Here is a 19,020-nt window from a genome sequence, read left to right on the forward strand (position 1 = left end):
ACTTGACAATATACGGTGTTTAATAAATACTCATTGACTGACTGATGGATAACAATACCCAAACATTTCTTATTCTTACTATGTCTCAGGGACTGTGTTAAACCCAGCACATGCCTGATTTCTTACACATAACCACCTCTGCAAGTGCGTACCATTATTGCCCATATTTTACAGTTGAAGGCAATGAAGGCCACAGGTAGAAGTTTACTTGCTTAACGTCACACAGTCGGTAAGTGACAGAGCTGGAGCGTGAAGCCATGTTGCCTGTGTTGCTTCACCGGCAACTAAGGGTCTCAGGATTTACACGGAGAAAATGTCAGTTGATAGGGTGCATGGTTTAGGGAGAAAGTGGCTTAGTGACAGGAAGTACGGGCGTCCAGGAAACTCAAGTTTAGGATTTCCAGAACCCTCCCTGGCAATGTTCCCGCATTCGGCTGCTCTGGCCTGGCCCGCAGGAGCCAGAGTACCTCAGCGTGCTTCCCCATGCGTAAGAAGAGGGGGTTGGACTGTCAGGTGCCTTCTGTTTTCTGATTCTCTGAACGTTACAGGGACTTCTGATGGTCCTGGAAGGGACCATGTGAGATGATCTAGGCCAGTCTCTAGGTGACCGGATGGTCCAAACCCTTCCGGACACGTGGCTGCATCTTCTCTCCTGAGGCTCTCTTACCACCTCACGCCATCTCCATGTTCTCTCAATCTGCTGAGTTCTTCCAAGCATTTACTGCAATCTCTGCTGCCTTAATATAAAGTGCTGACTCAGCCTTCTGTAGGCACCGAGAACATCCAGGGCTTCCATCAATACAAGCTCCCTTAATTTAATGTTATACATTCAACAAATATTGAGTCTCATTATATGCCAAACACTGGACAAGACCTCTGACTTAAATAAGTTGCCCAGTTAGCTTTGTCTTCCCCAGACAAAATAATCCTAATTCCTTAAACCTTTCTTCTTTCTCCCTCCCTTCCTTCCTTCCTGTCATTTCTTCTTTCTTCTTTCTCTGAGCTTTCCTTTACTGGACTATACTTCATTTTCAATCAACATTTTATTTACTCATTTTAAAATCTTTGCGTGAATACACACATACACACCCATACACACAGAAAAGTGCACCTATCTATTTATAGCCAATAAATCCTCATTAGGTAAAAAGAATCAGAAAATACAATTAAGTAGAACAAAATAAAAAGTAAAATCTACCCAAAATAGCTTTGCTCAAATGAAATACGCATGCAGTGTGTTTAAATAGATTTGGTGCACGGTGGCCAAAAGTGGACCTACATTTTGGTCTAATAAAGTACAGGTGAAGGATTACCTTTTTATGAGGTAATAGACTTGGTTTAAAGATTTAAGAACATAGAGTAAATCATAATGGTATTCCAAGGCAATGAATGTGTAGGACCTATTCAGTATTAGAGGAAAAAACGGGCAATGCCATTAATGTGGGGCAGCTGCCTGGCCTGGAGCAAAGCCTCTGGGATTTACCATCAGACAGCTTGGATTTGAGTCCAGACCTACTATTTACAAACTGGGTGACATTGGGCTAATTCCACGACTTCCCTGAGCCTCAGTTTTCCTCATCCCTGTCTCACAAGATTTGATAACGGCTAAAAGAGATAATAATGTGAAAGTGCTTTATAAACCACAGGGAACCAAATGCATATAAACTTTTGCAACCTCTTTTAATGATTTCTAATATCCTGTTGGCTTTTCTATTGTGTTCCAGTTTCAGATAGTGGAAGAATAATCATCCTCAGTTTTTTCTTCTTTATTTATGTTTAGTAAGTCATCCTCTATCTTATTTTTATGCAATTTGGGGTTTTTGCCTCTAAATCAGAACAAAACTCTGACATATTAAACTATTTTTCCTAAGTGATCAGGGTCATGTAAAAAGTTATTCCAAATCTTCTAGTGCAATAACAATTCCATTTAATTTAACATCGTCATCAAATGTGATGAGTGGATCCTTCATTCCTTTTCTCTCAGTTTTGCTTCATCTTTCAGCTTCTCTCCCTCCCTTCTCTTTCAAAAGAAAAAAACAGCCCTCTTCTTCTGAGCAGAGGGCTTCACGAAAGCAAAACGAGATGCACCCTTGCATTTCAGTCTCATATCACAGCACACGAGCCCCACAAGTCTCAGGAAAGCCCGCAGGACCGGGGCCTCTAATTTTCTGGGAAGTCGCGTGGCATGATATCCTGAATCTACTATTTGCTGCCCGGGGTATTTTGGACAAGTCATTTAACTTCATCTATAAATGTAAGCTGATAGGTAATACTTACACTGTAGAGTTGTGGTGAACACTGAATAAGATCATGTACACGTATGTCCTGGGCACACAGGAGCTGTGTGCTCTATGTGGATTCTTACGCCAACACGCCCCTCCCCCCCACCATCAAATACTTTTCCGAAAAGTGGCCTCTCTCGTAGGATTGCGGCCTCTTCATTTGATAGTACTGTCCTTGCCTTTCAAAACATTTATATCCGTAGCACTTTACAATTTGCAAAATGCTTCTCTCTCCATTACCTCATGTGAGTCTCAGAAACATGGGGACACACAGGCATTGTTACCACTCTGCTAGAGATGAGGAGATCAAGGCTCAGAGATTAGGTAGCCAGCAAGATTCCAGGCAGCAATTAGGGAGGGAGGTAGCTTTGCCCTGGAGGGCAGATTCTGTTTACCCTCTCCTCCTTCTGCAATTTGGGAAGCTGGAATGTTCTCCCTCATTTACGGATGAAGAAATTGGGAAACACACATTCCTTGAAGTGCTCTGACGCTTCCTGCATGTCACTAGGTCAGCCAAAGCTAAAATCTATTCAGGAATTTTTCCAGACCAGACCAGACCAGCCGGACCTGGCCTGAGCAGTTGGAAATGTGGGGTCACTGGAACAAGGCCTGGGACATGGAAGAAAGGTGAAGTCCAGAGCCTGTAGGCTGCTTAGGGAGGCCACCTCGCAGGACAAGTCAAATGCTTTCAAGTCACAATGTGGCACTCGCCTTCCCACGTCCCCAGAGTTTGGAGAAGCACTGTGGTTCAGGGGAAAGAGGTGGGCTTCAGGAGCTACTCCCACCTGGCGCAAACCCCAGCTCTGTAACTTACTGACTATAGGGCTCTCAGTCTTGGATTCCCCCTTCTGTAAAATGGGTATAATGATAACCCTCTCATAGGGCCATGGTGAGAATTCAATAGCAGAGCTGGGTGCTAGAGAACAGCGGGTTTTGGAGGCTAGGTCTGGGGTCCTCCACTTACTGGGACGCTCTGGACAGTTCACGTGATCTCTGCACTTCGGTGTCCTCATGTGTAAAGTATGATAGCGACAGCAACCCCCTCAGAGTCGTACTGAGGACAAAATGAGATCTGGCCAGAAAAGAACTAAAGACAAGTGCAGAGGAAGCACTAAGAAAAGACTGGCTCTAGGGCTGCGTCACTGCTGAGCGTGGGCCGGGCTCCACGCCTGTATTTGACCCACGTATGTGCTGTGTGGTCTTGAGCTGGTGATTTCACCTCGTGTCTCAATCTCCTCATCTTAAAACGGGGATAATAATACTCTGTGCCTGTGGGTCTGAGAAGAGAATTAAATAAGATAATACAGGTGAAGTGTTCAGAACGGCACCTGGCACCCAGTAAGTGCACTATAAATGTTAGTTATTACTGGCTTTGATTATTATTTCCTTTCCCTGTTCTGGTGTCTTGTGGGATTTTTCTGCTACCGTCAAGGCGAAGAGAGTGTGGGCGGGAGGCCGAAGGGAATGGCTCTCTGAAGGGGGCCGCCCGCGGTCTCGGTGGGCCCAGGGCTCTGCCTGGCCTCCTTATTCACAGCCTCTGGCCTCTGGCCCTGCCTCTTCAGAGTGGGCCCAGGGGCCTGGGGGGCCCCATTTTGGAGCTGGTTTTGCGGTCAGGCAGCTATAATCTGTCCCTTAAGCCACACCAGGGTCTCATTAAAACGTGCCCCGTAAGTGTTAAAAAAGTTACACATAAAAAAATTCCATGCATGAAACTGAAACCGTACGTTTTAGAGCTTCGGTTTGAAATCCTGCATAATATATAAAACCTCGGCCCTGCACTGGGGGCCCGTAAATCAGATTTCATAAAACAAAAAGCTTTCACCTTTCAAAGGGGTTTGGGGAACTTGCGAATTTTACAGACTGGACCAACGGCCAGTCAGAGGCTGCTGGGCCCAAGCAGGGGATCCAAGGGCCAGGTGCCAGAGGCCTGGTGAACGCTGGGTGGGTGTGGGAATTGGAGTGAGGGTATCCCCGGGGGAGCATTCCAGCTTAGCCACCATGGGGGTGGAAAGCCACCCGCATGGCACTGAAATGGGGAGGTGGAGAGGCTCAGAGAGCGTGGGTACCAGGCGGAGAGATGCTGGTGGTACCCTGTATAAATGAGGCGTCTGTTACCCCCCGGGAAGCAGAGAGGTGGGTGATGGCGTGCAAGGAGCCAGCAGACCTGGATGCTGACAAGTCACTGCCCTTCTCCAGACTCCAGTGTCCCCATCTATAAAATGGGCTGCTTTCCACGCCTGTGGTTTCCCCACCAGCGTTTTGGGATTCTAGGTTTCTTTTCGGGCAGCTGGCTAACCGGGAAGGGAGGTTCCTTCAGAAACCTATACTCTGGGAACTTCTCTGGTCTCTGAGCATCTCTGGTAGAGCTTAGTAAGCAGTGCCCATGGGAACTCGTCTGAGAGACCGTGGAGTGGGGCAGGTAGACACAGAGATTTGCGTGGACGAGAGGAGGGGACCAGCTGGAGGGGGAGGACCCGCGTGCCCGTGGTGGGCCTGGGGGAGCTGGGGAGGAGGCAGGACCCGAGCGCCCAGCGCGGGACAGAGTTCGGGGGATCCTAGTGTCCTCCTGACAGTCCCATCTGTGAAAGTCAACATTCAAGGGCAAAGGAAAGCCGTCCTGACACACATATATATAAAAAATAAATCTCTCAATTATCTCAGCTCATTTGCTTGGGGTCTCATTTTATGTCCCTGCTCCGCTGCGCAGTATATCTGTCTGGATAAAGAGTTACAGTCCGTTGGGCTACGTGTGTGGGGTTGTAAAAAACACAGATGCCAAATTAACTGGCTGTGGCACTCAGCAGCTGATTGAGCTGATAATGACGCGATCTGACCTTTTTCTAATTTCTAATTATGTGCATCTCGGCTGTGCTGGCTGCATGATTCTTGTTCTAATGATGGCTCCTGTGATCGGCCTCTTCATCTCTCCCCTCCCGACGCAGGACTACAAGTGGGGTGGCAAAGGGCGCTGCCTGACACCCTCCCCCCACGCCCGGTAAAGTTTCAGGCTTCAGCCCACACAGTCTCTCTGATGGCCTGGAGGTGAGGTGAGGTGGCTGGAATGCCTGGCTTTAGCGATACTGCATTTGACCTTAACCTTCTGGGTGCCATGCACTTAGTTCCACAAGCCATCTCGTGAATATTTTATGACTGTCACAGGAGACAGGTGGATTGGCTCTATAGACGAGGAAACTGAGCTTCAAAGGAGCTGTCATCAAAGTCACCCAGAGGGTGAGCTGTGTAGCTGGGCTGAGGTCCTTGGCTCCTTCAATGGTCTCCATTTAAATAATCGACCCATCCATCAGTCATTGACTGCAGCTAACTCTGGGTAAATCAGGTCCACATGAGGAGGTGGGCTGTCCAAGGCCTGCTCCACCAGGGGACCACTCCCAGTGCAGTCCCCTGAGATAGAGGCCCAGGGAGCACCGGGGGCCAGGGGCCATTGGGGCAGCTCCTACAGCATCCACGTGCCTAGGTCAGGTGTGGCACGTAGCAGACAGTAACCAAGTTTTGTTGGATTAATGAAGAAATCTGAGTCTTTTGAGTGAACAGAACTCTGAGAGACCCAGGTAGTGTGGGCCAGGGGAGAACAGGGAGGTGGCCACACTTTTTGGTATTTTCCAGGCTGGGCTAGAATAAGAGGCTGTCCTCGGGGGGTCGTCTATAGCTCACCTGGCAGGTGGTAGTGGGCAAGGTCTGTGAGGTTTGTTTCCCCAGGACTCCTACCTCTGAAGGTGTAAATTCTTTCATGTTACTCAGCCTATTGTAGGTATTTCCTACCAATTTTGGCCTCAGTCTCTTTTGGGGTCAAGGGAGAGGAGTGCCCATTCCAGCTCCTGCAGAAACGGCTGCCTCACTTCCTGGTTCCATGGCTGCTGCCGGTATAGCTTCTAAAGACCTGATTCACAATTGCGGTTCTGAGATTCTGAGCAACCGAACAGCAGGGCAGGGCCAGGCCAGCCCGCACTTACTGCTGGACCAACGGGAGAACCTGCACGGGGACAGCTGTCCTAGGGGACCTGAGAGACAGTGGTCTGGGCTCCCGGGAAGGATGTCTGCTCAATCCCAGCCAGGGGAGAGGGAGGGCCAGGCACAAGCCGAGGTGGATTTGCGGCTCCCAGAAATCTGCACTAACGCTCCCGACCCCGGTCAGGTGCTTATCCTCTGTCCTCTAAACGCATCATAATACTTCACAACTTTCCAGGCCAGGCTGGAGGGCTCTCCTGGTAGCTCTTCTGGCCTCCATAAAGGAGCATAATCAACTCTTGAGAGAAGCAGTGGGGTGGATAATTCCCAACACAGGATAATACCCACGTCATTTAAATCTGTTCTGCTGGTGCACTGTGTGTGTGTGTTTTTCTTCCTCCCTTTCTGGAGTCACATTTGCTTTTCTAATTCTGTCTCTCTTTTGGGAGTAGGTACTAACTAAACTCTGACTGCAAGAGGTCAGTGCTCTAATCAATCAATTCGTGGAAGAAAGAGTTTTTCAGAGTTTCCAAATTCACCCTGCATCATCTCGGTAATCCACCCACAGAAAAATCAAGAACTGTGGTTAATAATCCCAGGATGACCGCTGTCATGATGAACAAACAGAGCGTCCTCTCTACAGCTCTCTTTCTCAACAAGATTCCCAGGGCTAGATGAGAATTTCAGGCATCATCTAATCTAGTGGTTACCAAGCCTTATTGAAGATTGCAGCTGTCTGGGAAACCTCTAAAAATGTACCTTCACGGGTCCCACCAAACTTACTGAATCACGGTTTCCAGGTGGTGGGCCCCAGGCCCGTGTGCTTTTCAAAGCTGTAGTGATGATGTGGATGACAAGCTAGGTTTGGGAGCCTGATCTACTGCGTCCCCCTAAATGGGCAGGACATCTGCTGATCCGCTCAGTGTGACTCTGTTTCCGGTCTTCCTATCCACTGATCTGCTTGACGGTGCCTGTCATCCCCACCCTCCACACTGTAGCACATGGCCATCAGCTCCTCTCTGGGCAGCCCAAGACAGATTTACCAGCGTGCCAGGGCTCTAGCTCTTGGAACAGCTACACCAGACATTCTGGGCGCCATGACCCTCCTTTCCTCCCGTCTGCACTGCAAGGGGGTTGTAGGTGATGCTACTAGTGTTGCAGCGGCAGAGGAGGGGAGAGCTTTGGCAGCAACCCCTTTGCATGCAACTCTTGGTTTAAGGTTCTCTGATGCTGGAAGGGTACACCTAGTGCCTGCCCACAGGGGGCATGCAAATTTCTTTGTTGAATGCATGAATGAAAGGGTCGCTTCTAGGGCATCTGGAGGGCATCAGAAGGTAGGGAGAGCCTAGCCAGGGCGGGGTTGTAGGGTCTTTACCAGGTTGTCCAGCTCTGGGTCGTCGCTGAAGAAGGGTTTGTGCTCTTGCTCTTGCTGGTGGACAAAGTTCTCGATGTCCACGTCAAAGCTGGCGGAGGTGATGCACTCCGAGCCCTGCGTGGCCTGTTCACATTTCTCAAACAGCAGCGTCAGGAGCGGGAAAAGAGGGTGCCTGCGGGGACATCAAGAGCTCACACATGCGCACTCAGAGACTTGCTGCCGTCGGGGTTCAGAAGCCACCAGGGTCCCTTCCCACATTGCAGTCACTTCTTCTCCCAGGGTCCCACTCCCTGAGAAAGGCCCCAGTCCCCATGGTCAGCCTAGACGGCAGCATTTCACGCCCTGGCACGGAGAATTCAGTCTCCTGATTCCTAGGGCCTCAGAGGCTTCTGTCCCTCCCCACCAGGGGCCTAACTTTTCTCTTTGTCCAGAGAAACTGCACAGATATTTGATGAGGCATGCTGGGTATAACCCTTCCCAGAAGTAGGTGTCCATTTCTGGCTCAGTGTCAATCTGGGAAGGAAATATGGGAAATGTCCAGAAAAGTGCTGGATGTGAACATGCGTGGTTGGTCACACACCCTCCCGTGGCTGCGCGGAGCCAGCCGAGGGCAGCACCTGTGTGTTTGCAAGTGTACGTGGCGGGGTGTGGACCTGAGTACTCGTCACACGTGGTGGGCAGAAGTCTCCACCTGTCCTGCATCTGTTGACCGACTCAGTTTAGGTCAGACACCCCAGTCACACGTGTAACACTTCCCTACACGTTTCTATCATCACACACTTAGCACAACTGTAATTAAATAATTCTTTGCATCATTATTTGTCCAGTGTTTTCCTCCAAGGTTGTCTCTGTCTCAATGATCACTGTATCCTTAAGACCTTGCCCTGGCGCTGATAGCAGGCACTTAATAAATATTCGGTGACTGACAATGAACCAGTGAATGATGAATACGTGAGTGTGAGTGTGCGCATGTGTGTGACGGTTCTGTGATGGATGGATGTAAGCTGAAGTGCTTACCTGGCGACTCTATGGGTCTTGGCTTCGACATCACCCACTCTGGGAAGGTTCCCTGACTGCCCCTCCCCTCAACCTGTGCCAACGGCTCCCTGGGCTGTTTGCTTTACCACCTGTCTTCCGCACTAGACTCTCAGCTACGTGAGGGCAAGAAGCAAGCCCACCTCATTCCTCACTGTCTGCCCAGAGTCTAGCAGCGGCATGTGGACACTAATAAATCTTTGTTGAATATATACATGTTAGGTGTGTGACCCCATTTGCATATACAAGTGCATCTCGTTCTCATTTCTCTGCAGCATGAGTGAACAACTATGTCTTCACACCCGGCACGTGCACATGTGTTTACATGGGTATTGACACTGGACTCTGGAGCCCCATTCCCTCCCATCATGGTTCCCAAAAAGCAACGGCACATCCCTCTCTGGTTGCTCACCTCAGTGCCCTGGAACCACAACATCTAGCTCCCTTCTTTTTGAGTGAGCTCTGCGAGCTGGGAGAGGAGAAAGTATGTATGTTGGGTCTGGTCCCCAGGCTTCTGCCAACGGGGATGTTGTAGCCAGCACTGCCCAACAGAACTTCTTGAGGTGATGAAGACATTCTACAATCTCTGCTGTCCAATACGGTAGCCACCAACTTCATGAGGCCAATGGACATTTAAAACATGGCTGTTTTTGAATTATGGTTTTCTCAGGGTATATGCCCAGTAGTGGGATTGCCGGGTCATATGGTAATTCTATTTTTAGCTTTTTAAGCAACGTCCATGGTGGATGGACCTAGAGTCTGTCATACAGAGGGAAGTAAGTCAGAAAGAGAAAAACAAATACCGTATGCTAACGCAAACATATGGAATCTAAAAAAAAAAATGGTACTGATGAACCTAGTGGCAGGGCAGGAATAAAGACGTAGACATAGAGAATGGACTTGAGGACACAGTGGGGGAAGAGGAAGCTGGGACAAAGTTAGACAGTAGCATTGACATATATACACTACCAAATGTAAAATTAGATAGCTAGTGGGAAGCAGCTGCATAGCACAGGGAGATCATCTCAGTGCTTTGTGACCACCTAGAGGGGTGGGATAGGGAGGGTGGGAGGGAGGCTCGAGAGGGAGGGGATATGGGGACATATGTATACATATGGCTGATTCACTTTGTTGTACAACAGAAACCAACACACCATTGTGAAGCAATTACACTGCAATAAAGATCTATTAAAAATAAATAAAATATGGCTCTTGTGTCTAGGACACTGAATTTTTTATTTTGTCTAATTTTAACTAATTTTAATTTAGATAGCAACATGTGGCTAGTGGCTACCATATTGGAAAGCACAGTAAGTCCTGAAAATGAAAACAGATCATGCTTCTTCCCTCCAGCACGCTATGATTAAACATGCCGAGAAGGACTGAACATTCATCCTGCCTAGTGTTTGTAGGCTGATGGGGGACCCCTGTGAGCCTGTCCCATCCTGGGATTCCAATAATTCTGGGCAGAAAGGCAGAAGGTGCTGAGACCCATCCACACTCAAACCTATACCTACTGGTCATTCTACTCAAGCTCGGGGGCAGCGGGGGCTGAGGGGAGATGAATTCCTGCCACAGATGAGCTGCGTGGCTTGGCAAAGCTGTCTCTAGACATTATCTCCCTGACCCTTGTTTTGGGAGCTGATGCGTAAATAGCTGGGCTCCAAGGCTGCAGGCTGGGTCACAGTCTGGAGGAAAAAAGGGTCAATATCTGAGGGTAGCGCATCTGCAGCCCCAAATTGCTAGAAGAGCTATTTGGCCCCCTCAGGAGGCTGGTGGGAAAACAATGGGTTCGCTCAGCCATCTGCTGAAGACAAAGAGAAAACCAGGTGAAGGGTTTAAACTCCAGTATAAGTCTTCATTTGCAGCCACTAATACCGCAGCATATTATAGTCTAATCTAACCTGATCCCAGTTTAATGCAAGATTCTCCCGGCCCTGAGTGGAATACCAAAGGAAGCCTTCATGGCTGTGATTTAAGCAGAGACCTGCAGTGGTTTAGCTGAGGGACATGAAAGGCAAATTCCAGACGGTGTTATGAATTATTGCGCCTTATGAACCTTCCTACTCTCAACAGATGCCTGCTGCCGTTTAAACAGCCACTAGATCAATTAGGAGTGAAAGGCACAAATCGACTCCGTACAAGGGCACTAAATTACCAGGAACTAATAATCCGCAGCATCGTGCCAGGTGGCGGGGGGCGCAGCCCCTGCCCCATCCCCACGGCGGCCGCGGTCACTGCACGTCCCTTCCTCACCGGCTGGAGGCAGGGTGGGCAGCTGCTGACGGTGTGTGGGTGTGCCGGTGCATGTGTGTGCACCTGGGTTGAATGTAGGCTGTCAACGAGAGCGAGTGTGAGCGTTGTGTAAGTGGGTTGCCCCAGGTGTTTTTATTGCGTGTGCACACACGGTGTTACGTCTCTGCTGTACTATGCGCACATGGGTTGTGTGTATGGAGCTGGGGTGCGGAGTTTGTGTGCTGTGAATACAGGGTGCCTATGCCCTCTATTGTATGCAGTGTGTGTGCAGGGCTACGTGTTATCTGTATGCACTGCGTGTGCGAGCATCATGTGTTTTGTGTACACAGCGTGCGTGACATGTGGGGCGGGGAGGAGGGAGCTGCCGGTGACTGTGTCTCCCAGCTACCAGCTCTGGAGTTGGGCTGGGGGGAGAGGGTGAGCTCGTCTGCCACTGTCCTGGCCTCTGCAGGGAGGAGAGTGATCAGGGAGGGCCTCTCTGAGGAGGTGACATTTGAGCTAAGCCTGGAAGGACAGAGGAGGCAGTCAGGCAAAGGTCAGAGGGAGGGGCATGCCAAGCAGGGGAAAACGCAAAGCACTTCAGAGAGAAATGAGCTTGGCATGTTTCTGGAACAAAATCCAGGCGCTTGTGGCTGGAGCAAGGTAGGCGAACGGAGGGAGATGACGTCGAAGAGGTGAGCAGCAGTTAGATTCGAGGTCTCGCACAGAGCTGGGCTTTTGGGGACTGGGGTGGAGGCACTGTCCCCTCCACTGGGGGACAGCGTGCACCTTCCAGGCACAGCTCTAGCATTGGTCCATTTTATAAACCTCTCCCCTGCAGGTGTCAGAGCTCCCATGCGTGTGTGTGTGTGTGTGTGTGTGTGTGTGAGACGAGGGCATATCTGGGGGTGTTTTCTATGGCTTCTGTCATCTCTCAGTAGAAGAAAACGTGCTTTCCATCCTCTCCCCCAAGTTAAGCAAGGACCCGTGGAGCACAGAACAGGCCTCCTGGTTGCTGCCATGGCCCCTCTCCCCAGCCCCTCCCTGCCTGAGCTGCACTATCAGTTCCCCAATCCTCCCTTCATACTTCACCCTCCCCAGCCTCCTGCCTCTGGTTCCACCCGCCCTGATCCCTGGATCCCTGAGCCCAGGAGTTCGGATGACATCTGTGCTCACCCACAGCTTTTCATATGAACCACAGCCAGGGTTGGTAGGGCTGCCTGTGGCTCCCGTGCTCTGTCCACCTGCATCTCTCGATCACCCTGACCGCTACCTGCTACCTCAAGTGCGGGGACTGCTGAGATGCTCTGTACCACCCCTGAGAAACAGGCTCAGTTTCCCAGTGACTCAGATGGGTTCTGTGGCTGCAGTGATGCTATGGCCTTCTTTAAGGCTGTTCCCGGCCCAGTTCCCAGCCCCTTCCCCAGTTGCCCATCCTACACCTGCCTAAGCGTTGACCTATATTTTAAGCTATCCTCCAACATCACCCCATAAGACTGGGGAAGAGGCTGGAAGCCACCTTCAAGGAGTCCTTTCCAGCAGCCTCCACTGCGGGCCTGGGGTGGGGTGGGGTAACTAGGGCAGAGACCAGGAGGGCTGGGCACTTTACCCTCCCGGGACACGAATGCCCTTGTCTGAGCCAGGCAGGGGATCGGAAGGGGGATTTCCGGTCATGCGTGGGATACTGGTCCTGTCATTCTTGACCTTCCCTGAGCTTCAGTCTGTCCAACTAGAAAATGGGTTTTAAGGAGCTCCTCTTCCCGCTGTCCAAATCTCTCCCACCGTGGATCAGTACCCTTCAGAGGCTGGAAGCAGAAACGTGGAAACTCGGTCCCCAGTGTCTGGACGATGATGAACGAGATGTGAAAGATGGCCATTAGCCTTTATTTCCAGAGAGCCGAGGACGTCTGACTTCCAGAAGAGCTCGTCTTCTCCCTCCCCGACCTTTCTCCACGCTTTTTCCTGTGTCGCCTCCCACCTGGCCGCCCCCTCCAGCCCAATCTCTCTCTTTTTTTATTTTTATTTTTTTGAATTTTATTTTATTTATTTTTTTATACAGCAGGTTATTATTTATCTATTTTATACATCTTAGGGTATATATGCCAATCCCAATCTCCCAGTTCATCCCACCACCGACCCCCCCTGCCACCCCCGCAAATCTCTCTTAAGCCGTTCAAAATTTGGAGAAAATAAATCTCACTGCACTAATTCAGGGAGAGTTTGAGCCTCGTTGGTGCAGAACAAATAAAAGGAGTGAACTGGCATGACATTTTACTGCAGAAGAGAGGTCGTTTCCAGCCACTAATAGAAAGGATCTGACACAGACTAATAAAGAGAAATGAATTTCTCTAATGGCCTCATTTATCACATTCAGCACTGTGCCTCTGCCTGGGTGCCGGGAGGGCGGGCTGCCCTGAGTGCGGACAGTGCCAGGAGCGGGGGGCGAGAGAGGACCTCAAATAAGATTTTATTATATCTTGTTTTCTTTTCGGAGTCTCCACCCCCAGGCCCACCCTCATCACCTCTCCCCAGGTGCATCTGAACCAAAAGCAAACTCAAGATATACAGTTCTTGTTAACAATCCAGAGAAATAAAGAACCCCTCTCCACAGAATTGCAGTCTTGTGCTAGCTTAAGAAGGTGATTAAACCGGAGGTGTTGATTTCTACAGGGGTTTAAGCTATCGCTTGGTTTAATTACTTCTGACATTTCTGCCTTCGTTGTTTTCTGCATCACCCGAATTCGCGGGCCTAAAATGCCCAGTCTGGGGCCAGGGTGCGTAGGGCTGCCTCTGGGAGCGTCCCAAAGGGCCTGGGCCTAAACAGGGCAGGATTTTGGCTGAAGCCCTTTGCAGAGTTGAATGTCACCCTCTCTCCAGCAGCAGCGAGGCTGAGACCCCTCGCTGAAACCCCAGAGTTTCTTGAGGGCAAAGCGATCCGGGCCCCCCTCATACCCCCACCCACACACATATTTCTAGTGAGGCTTCTGAGAGCATCCTCAGGCAGGAGAGCTTCCGCGCCTTCCATTTTACTCCTCCCTCTTTCAAGACAGATGTTCTCACCGCAGATGGCCCAATAGGTTTCCCTAACATTTTCGAAGACCTCTTGGGATGGAGACCATAACTTCCTTGGTAATTTTTATACTCGTATCTAACTGCAAGTTCCCCTATAAGGCTGAAGCTCATTTCCTTTTGCTAAAAGGACTCAAAAGAAGACAAGTGGACTTTGTTCTGCTTCCCTTCATTCCTCCTTGGACAACCTGGCTTAAGAAAAACGTTTTTTTTTTAACATTTCTTTCTGCTCATAGGGCCATAAGCAGAGAAGCAGAGATAGGAAAAAGAAAGGATGCCAAAATACAGAGCTTCAACAGATAACAAACAAGGACCTACAGTACAGCATGGGGAACTATACTCAATATTTTGTAATAACCTATAAGGAAAAGAATCTGAAAAAGAATATATAAAACTTATATATATATATAAACTTATATATATATAAATAAAACTTAATCACTTTGCTATACACCTGAAACTAACACAACATTGTAAATCAACTATACTTCAATTAAAAAAAATTGTTTTTTAAATAGCGCTTCAGAGAGGCTATAACGCGAAGAACACAAGAAACACGGAACAGATATGAAGAGAGAAACAGAGCCCCACAGCTGGGGTTGGGGGGTGGTGATGACAGTCACACTCATGGGGGGACATTAGTGTGGAGCTCCCTTTCTGGGTGATAAACGTTGTGATTCACAGTCACGCCGCTCTGTCACTTCTGAGCCTCTCAGCCATCCCTCCCTTTGTGACCTTGGCCAGAACTGCAGACCTCAATTATGGGTCCAGCCAAGTGTGTGGCAGCCTGCCTGGCTGTCCACTGCCTCTCCCTGTGACTGACCTTGGAGCCCCCAGGCCTGTCCTGCACCTCCCTTCACAGCCCAGTGTCAGCGCTCACCACCCCCTGAGGCTTGGCTGCTTCCTCCGATGGGGACAGGGTGGGATGTCAGAGCCTCTGACCCTTCCTAGCTGGGATGAGAGTGGACGGTCCAGAGGAGGGAATGCATAGTAGGAAAGGAACATTTCTGGATGGAGGTTTTTGGTGATGAGGCAGTGGGACCAGAGCCTGCTCAGGGTCAGACCTGTGCAGAGGACATCAGCCACTGGCCAGTGAGGTGGGGGTAAAGGGGGGCAAGCAGTGACCCAACCTGGTCTCCACGGACACACACAGCGGAGGTCTCAAGTTGTCAAAGGCCCACCACCCTGGAAACCCTACCCGGGGGCTGGCATTGTAACCCTTTATTTCTAGTGCCCCAGGTCAGGTCACTGAGATCACAGAATCAGAGACAATACCCTGGAGGCACCTTTCAGGACGACTCCTGCCCCTTTCCTGGGCATCTTTTCATGGCCAGAAGGCCCATTCCAAGTAGTCATTCTGAGAACTACAGTGCAATCTCTCCTTGATGCTGATAAAACAGAGTCAGTATCATCAGAGCACACCACGGTGCTTCACAGTATGGCCTCAGCTTTCTTGTCAGTGTTTCTCCTGGATAGACTCAGTGGAGAACATGGTAGTTGAACAGACAGCAGGTGGCCCCGGGCTCCTGGCACCTTCATCACCCCCTCAAGGATAGACTTTGGAGACAGATAATTAATTGTGTGACTCTGCGGCAAGTTACTGAATTTCTCTGAGCCTCAGTTTCCTATTTTATAAAATAGGGATAACGCCACCTACCACAGAGGTTATTGTTAAGAATTACATGAAGGAACAAGTAGAGTGTCTGGCACTCAGTAAGCTGTCAATTAACGCTTGTTCCATTTCCCTGAAATGGCACAGGGGCACCTTTTCTTATGCAGGTCAACATGGACGCTATCCACTCCAATAAATGTATAATTCCATCTCTACTGACTCATTTGGCAGGGAAACAAGCCCACATGCCAACTCAAATAGAGGCACAGAAAGAGGAGGAGGAGGGGCAAAGGACAACTTACTGGACCTCGGAACCCCATTTTTGAAACCAAAAAACACTGCCAGTAAGAATTTATTTTTATTTCCCACAGGACAATGATTAAATTCTATTGACTACGGTTGTCTGTGCACAGATCTGTCTTCCTCACTACATGGGGAGCTTCTCTGGTCCACGAACTCGTCTTACCTCTGAATTTCCAGCACAGTGCCTGGCACAGAGCAGAGGATCAATAAATATTTGGAGGATCAACGAATGGGGACAAATGAATGAACGAAGCGAGCACTGACAGCAAGCGGAGATTCTGAGACACAAGCCTAAAGTTCTTTCGGGCCCGGAATCCACTCCCCTGTGGTACCCAGGTCAGCTACAGCCATCTGGCAGCTTCAGCCACAGTTACTACAAAGGGCCCCAGTTCTCCTCTGGGCTCTGCTGGGTGTGTGGGGTGAGGGCTGGCAGGGTCTCAGGGGCAGACGAGTAAGTGTGAAGGAAGTGCTCGGCCAGCCCTCCTCTCCTCCCCTCAAAGGCACCAGATGGAGAGAGCAGAGTGGGGTGGGGGAGACCAAGCCAGCAGCTCCTGGTTGGATGTATTTTTACTTCAGGTGTGACGTTGAAACCATGCGGGTGTATTTTTAGTCCTGCCCAGTGGGCGGTATGTTCGCCTGGGTTGCCTTGGAGAGGACTTCTTCTTGTTGCTAAATTGGAATTGCATCTGTTGGGTTCCTGGGCTCCAACCAGCTCTCCTCCCCCAGGTGGGTGGACAGGTCCATCCCTGGTGAGTGTGGGGCTCAGGGGAGGCCACAGTCTGCTTTGTCTCCAACCCTTCACACACACACACACACGCATGCACACTCACACCCTTCCCTCCTGGCACATTAAAAAAAAGTAATAAACGTGAAATCTCAACAAACTGGTTGTTAAGGCTGGTCTACAAGGGCGAGAATACAAAGAACCTAAAATTTGAGACCTGGTAGGATCTCATCTCCAGCCCCTTCGTTTTCTCCCCAGTTTTACTAAGAAATAATTGACATGCATCACTGTATAAGTTTAAGGCATGTAGTATCATATACTATGAAATGATTACCACGATAGGTTCAGCTAACATCCATCTTCTCAGATAAAAGAGAAAAAGGAAAAGAAAATTTTTCTCTTGTGATGAGCACTCTTAGTGTTTACTCTCTTAACTTACCTAGATATGATAGAGCAGTGCTAGCTATAGTCGTCATGTTGTACATTACATCCCTAGTACTTCCTTCTTTTATAACTGGAAATTTGTACCTTTTGACCACCCTCCTCCGTTACCCCCTCCTTCTACCCTTCACCTCTGATAACCACAAATCCAATCTCTTTTGCTCTAAGTTTTTTTTTAGATCCCACATATAAGTGAGATCCTACAGAATTTGCCTTCCTCTATGATGTATTTTACTTAGCATAATGCTTTCAAGGTCCCTCCATGTGAATAATATCCCACTGTATATATAAGCCACAACTTCTTTATCCATTCATCCATCAGTGGACATTTAGGTGGTTTCTGTGCCTTGGCTATTATAAATAATTCTGCAATGAACACAGGGGTGCAGATGTCTTTTCGAGTTAGTGTTTTCATTTCCTTTGGATCCCCAAAGTGGGACTGCTGGATCATAGGATAGTTCTATGTTTAATTTTTTAAGGATCCTCCATACTGTATTCTAGAGTGGCTGCACCAATATACAATCCCAACAGCAGTGCACAAGAGTTCCCTCTTCTCCACGTCTTTACTATCACTTATCTCCTGTCTTTTTCATGATCAGCCTCTTCATTTTAAGGGGAGGTAACTCAGGAAGAGAAAACAGAAGTATCTTTCCTGCAGTTAGGCAGCTCGTGAGAGGCAGTTTCTATCCAAGTCACCAGAGAGCCAGCCAGTCCCCAAAAGAAAGCACTGGGGGAAGGTCTGGTGTGGGAAGGGGAGCTCCATCCATTATGTCATGGCAAAATGACAGTGACACACATCTGGTGGCACTTCGTAACTTACATTTCATGTGCTTATTGCATTGAAACACCCAATATTTTTATTATTCCCATTTTACTGATTAGCAAACTGAGGGGCCATGTGGTTAAAGAATTACATCAGGCTAATAAGTGACTGAGTTGAGATTTCAATCTGGGTATCCAAACTCCAAATTTTGTGTTCTTCCCCCTTTCCCAGGTGCTGTTTTTGAACCATTATTAGAATCACTTCATCCTCCTCTCCCTTTTTCTCTACTGGCCTTGAGTCCTGTGCGTCCTGGGGTCACAGAACTGAGCTGCCACGTTTACCCTTTGAGCATCAGGACCCGTGCAGCACAAGACAGTCTCTACCTCACCAAACAGGTTTCCAAAAGAACTTTCTCTCATAATAATACTTCTGTGTGTTGGAGAAGGCTTTGACGTTTTTATAGATCTTTCATTTTCTCATCTTAGGCCTACCCTGTGGGAAAGTTTATCTAAAGAGGTTACATGAGTTGCTCAGTGGTAGAATCAGAGCTTAGGCTGAAGTCTTAGTCCTATGTTCTTTCCACGTGACCACAAAATGGCCCAGTGCTTGGGAAAATCAGAGAGTGGGGCTTAGCAGGGCTAGACTGGCTTAGTCCAGCCCTGGTGAGAAGCCATGGGCCATGTGAGCCCTCAAAGGCCAAGCTTGCTGGCTCCCCGCCCCCACCTGATGCCCCCCCCCCCATTCGCACCAGCGGGAGGCCCAATGGCTGGTGTCTTCCCTCTAGTAAGGGGGACCGATCCAATCTAGTACTTGTTGCAGTAACTCCTCACAACTGTGGCCACCATTCACTGTAAGCCTTGTCTGTGCCAAGCACTGTCAGCTGTTAGCATTGGTTATCTCCCTTAATCCTAACATAACCTTGTGAGGATAAAAGTCACTGGGATTCCAGGCTCCTGGATCTCTTCTCTGTGTGCCTTGTCTTGGCGGGGTACCTGGACTTCTCAGCTCTGCCTCGGCCAGGTGGTGAGCTGTGGAAGGATCAGGACCCGCTGCCTCTGAACACACCTGCTCTCTGAGCCAGGCAGCCACAGCCTCTGGGCCTGCCAGCGGCATGTGCAGAGGCTGGGTCCGGGGTGAGGGCCTTCGAGATGCCGGCAGGAAGGGCAGGGAACAGGCTTTGTCTGGTGCCGGGGAAGAATTGAGCACGGGTTGACT

The 19,020-nt window shown here is 49.3% G+C and overlaps 1 protein-coding gene across 3 annotated transcripts in view; it reads right to left on the reverse strand.

The window, feature by feature from the left end:
- Positions 1–19,020, reverse strand: part of PKNOX2 (PBX/knotted 1 homeobox 2) — a 254,297-nt gene that overhangs the window by 35,345 nt on the left and 199,932 nt on the right. For all 3 annotated transcript variants that reach the window (XM_073808010.1, XM_073808011.1, XM_033861842.2), the window contains one exon: positions 7,624–7,795. In XM_073808010.1, the coding sequence (XP_073664111.1) occupies positions 7,624–7,795 (172 nt within the window). The remainder of the gene's footprint in view (positions 1–7,623; positions 7,796–19,020) is intronic.

The sequence above is a fragment of the Tursiops truncatus genome, chromosome 8 (assembly GCF_011762595.2).
Source record: "Tursiops truncatus isolate mTurTru1 chromosome 8, mTurTru1.mat.Y, whole genome shotgun sequence".
In the NCBI taxonomy this organism is placed as follows: domain Eukaryota; kingdom Metazoa; phylum Chordata; class Mammalia; order Artiodactyla; family Delphinidae; genus Tursiops; species Tursiops truncatus.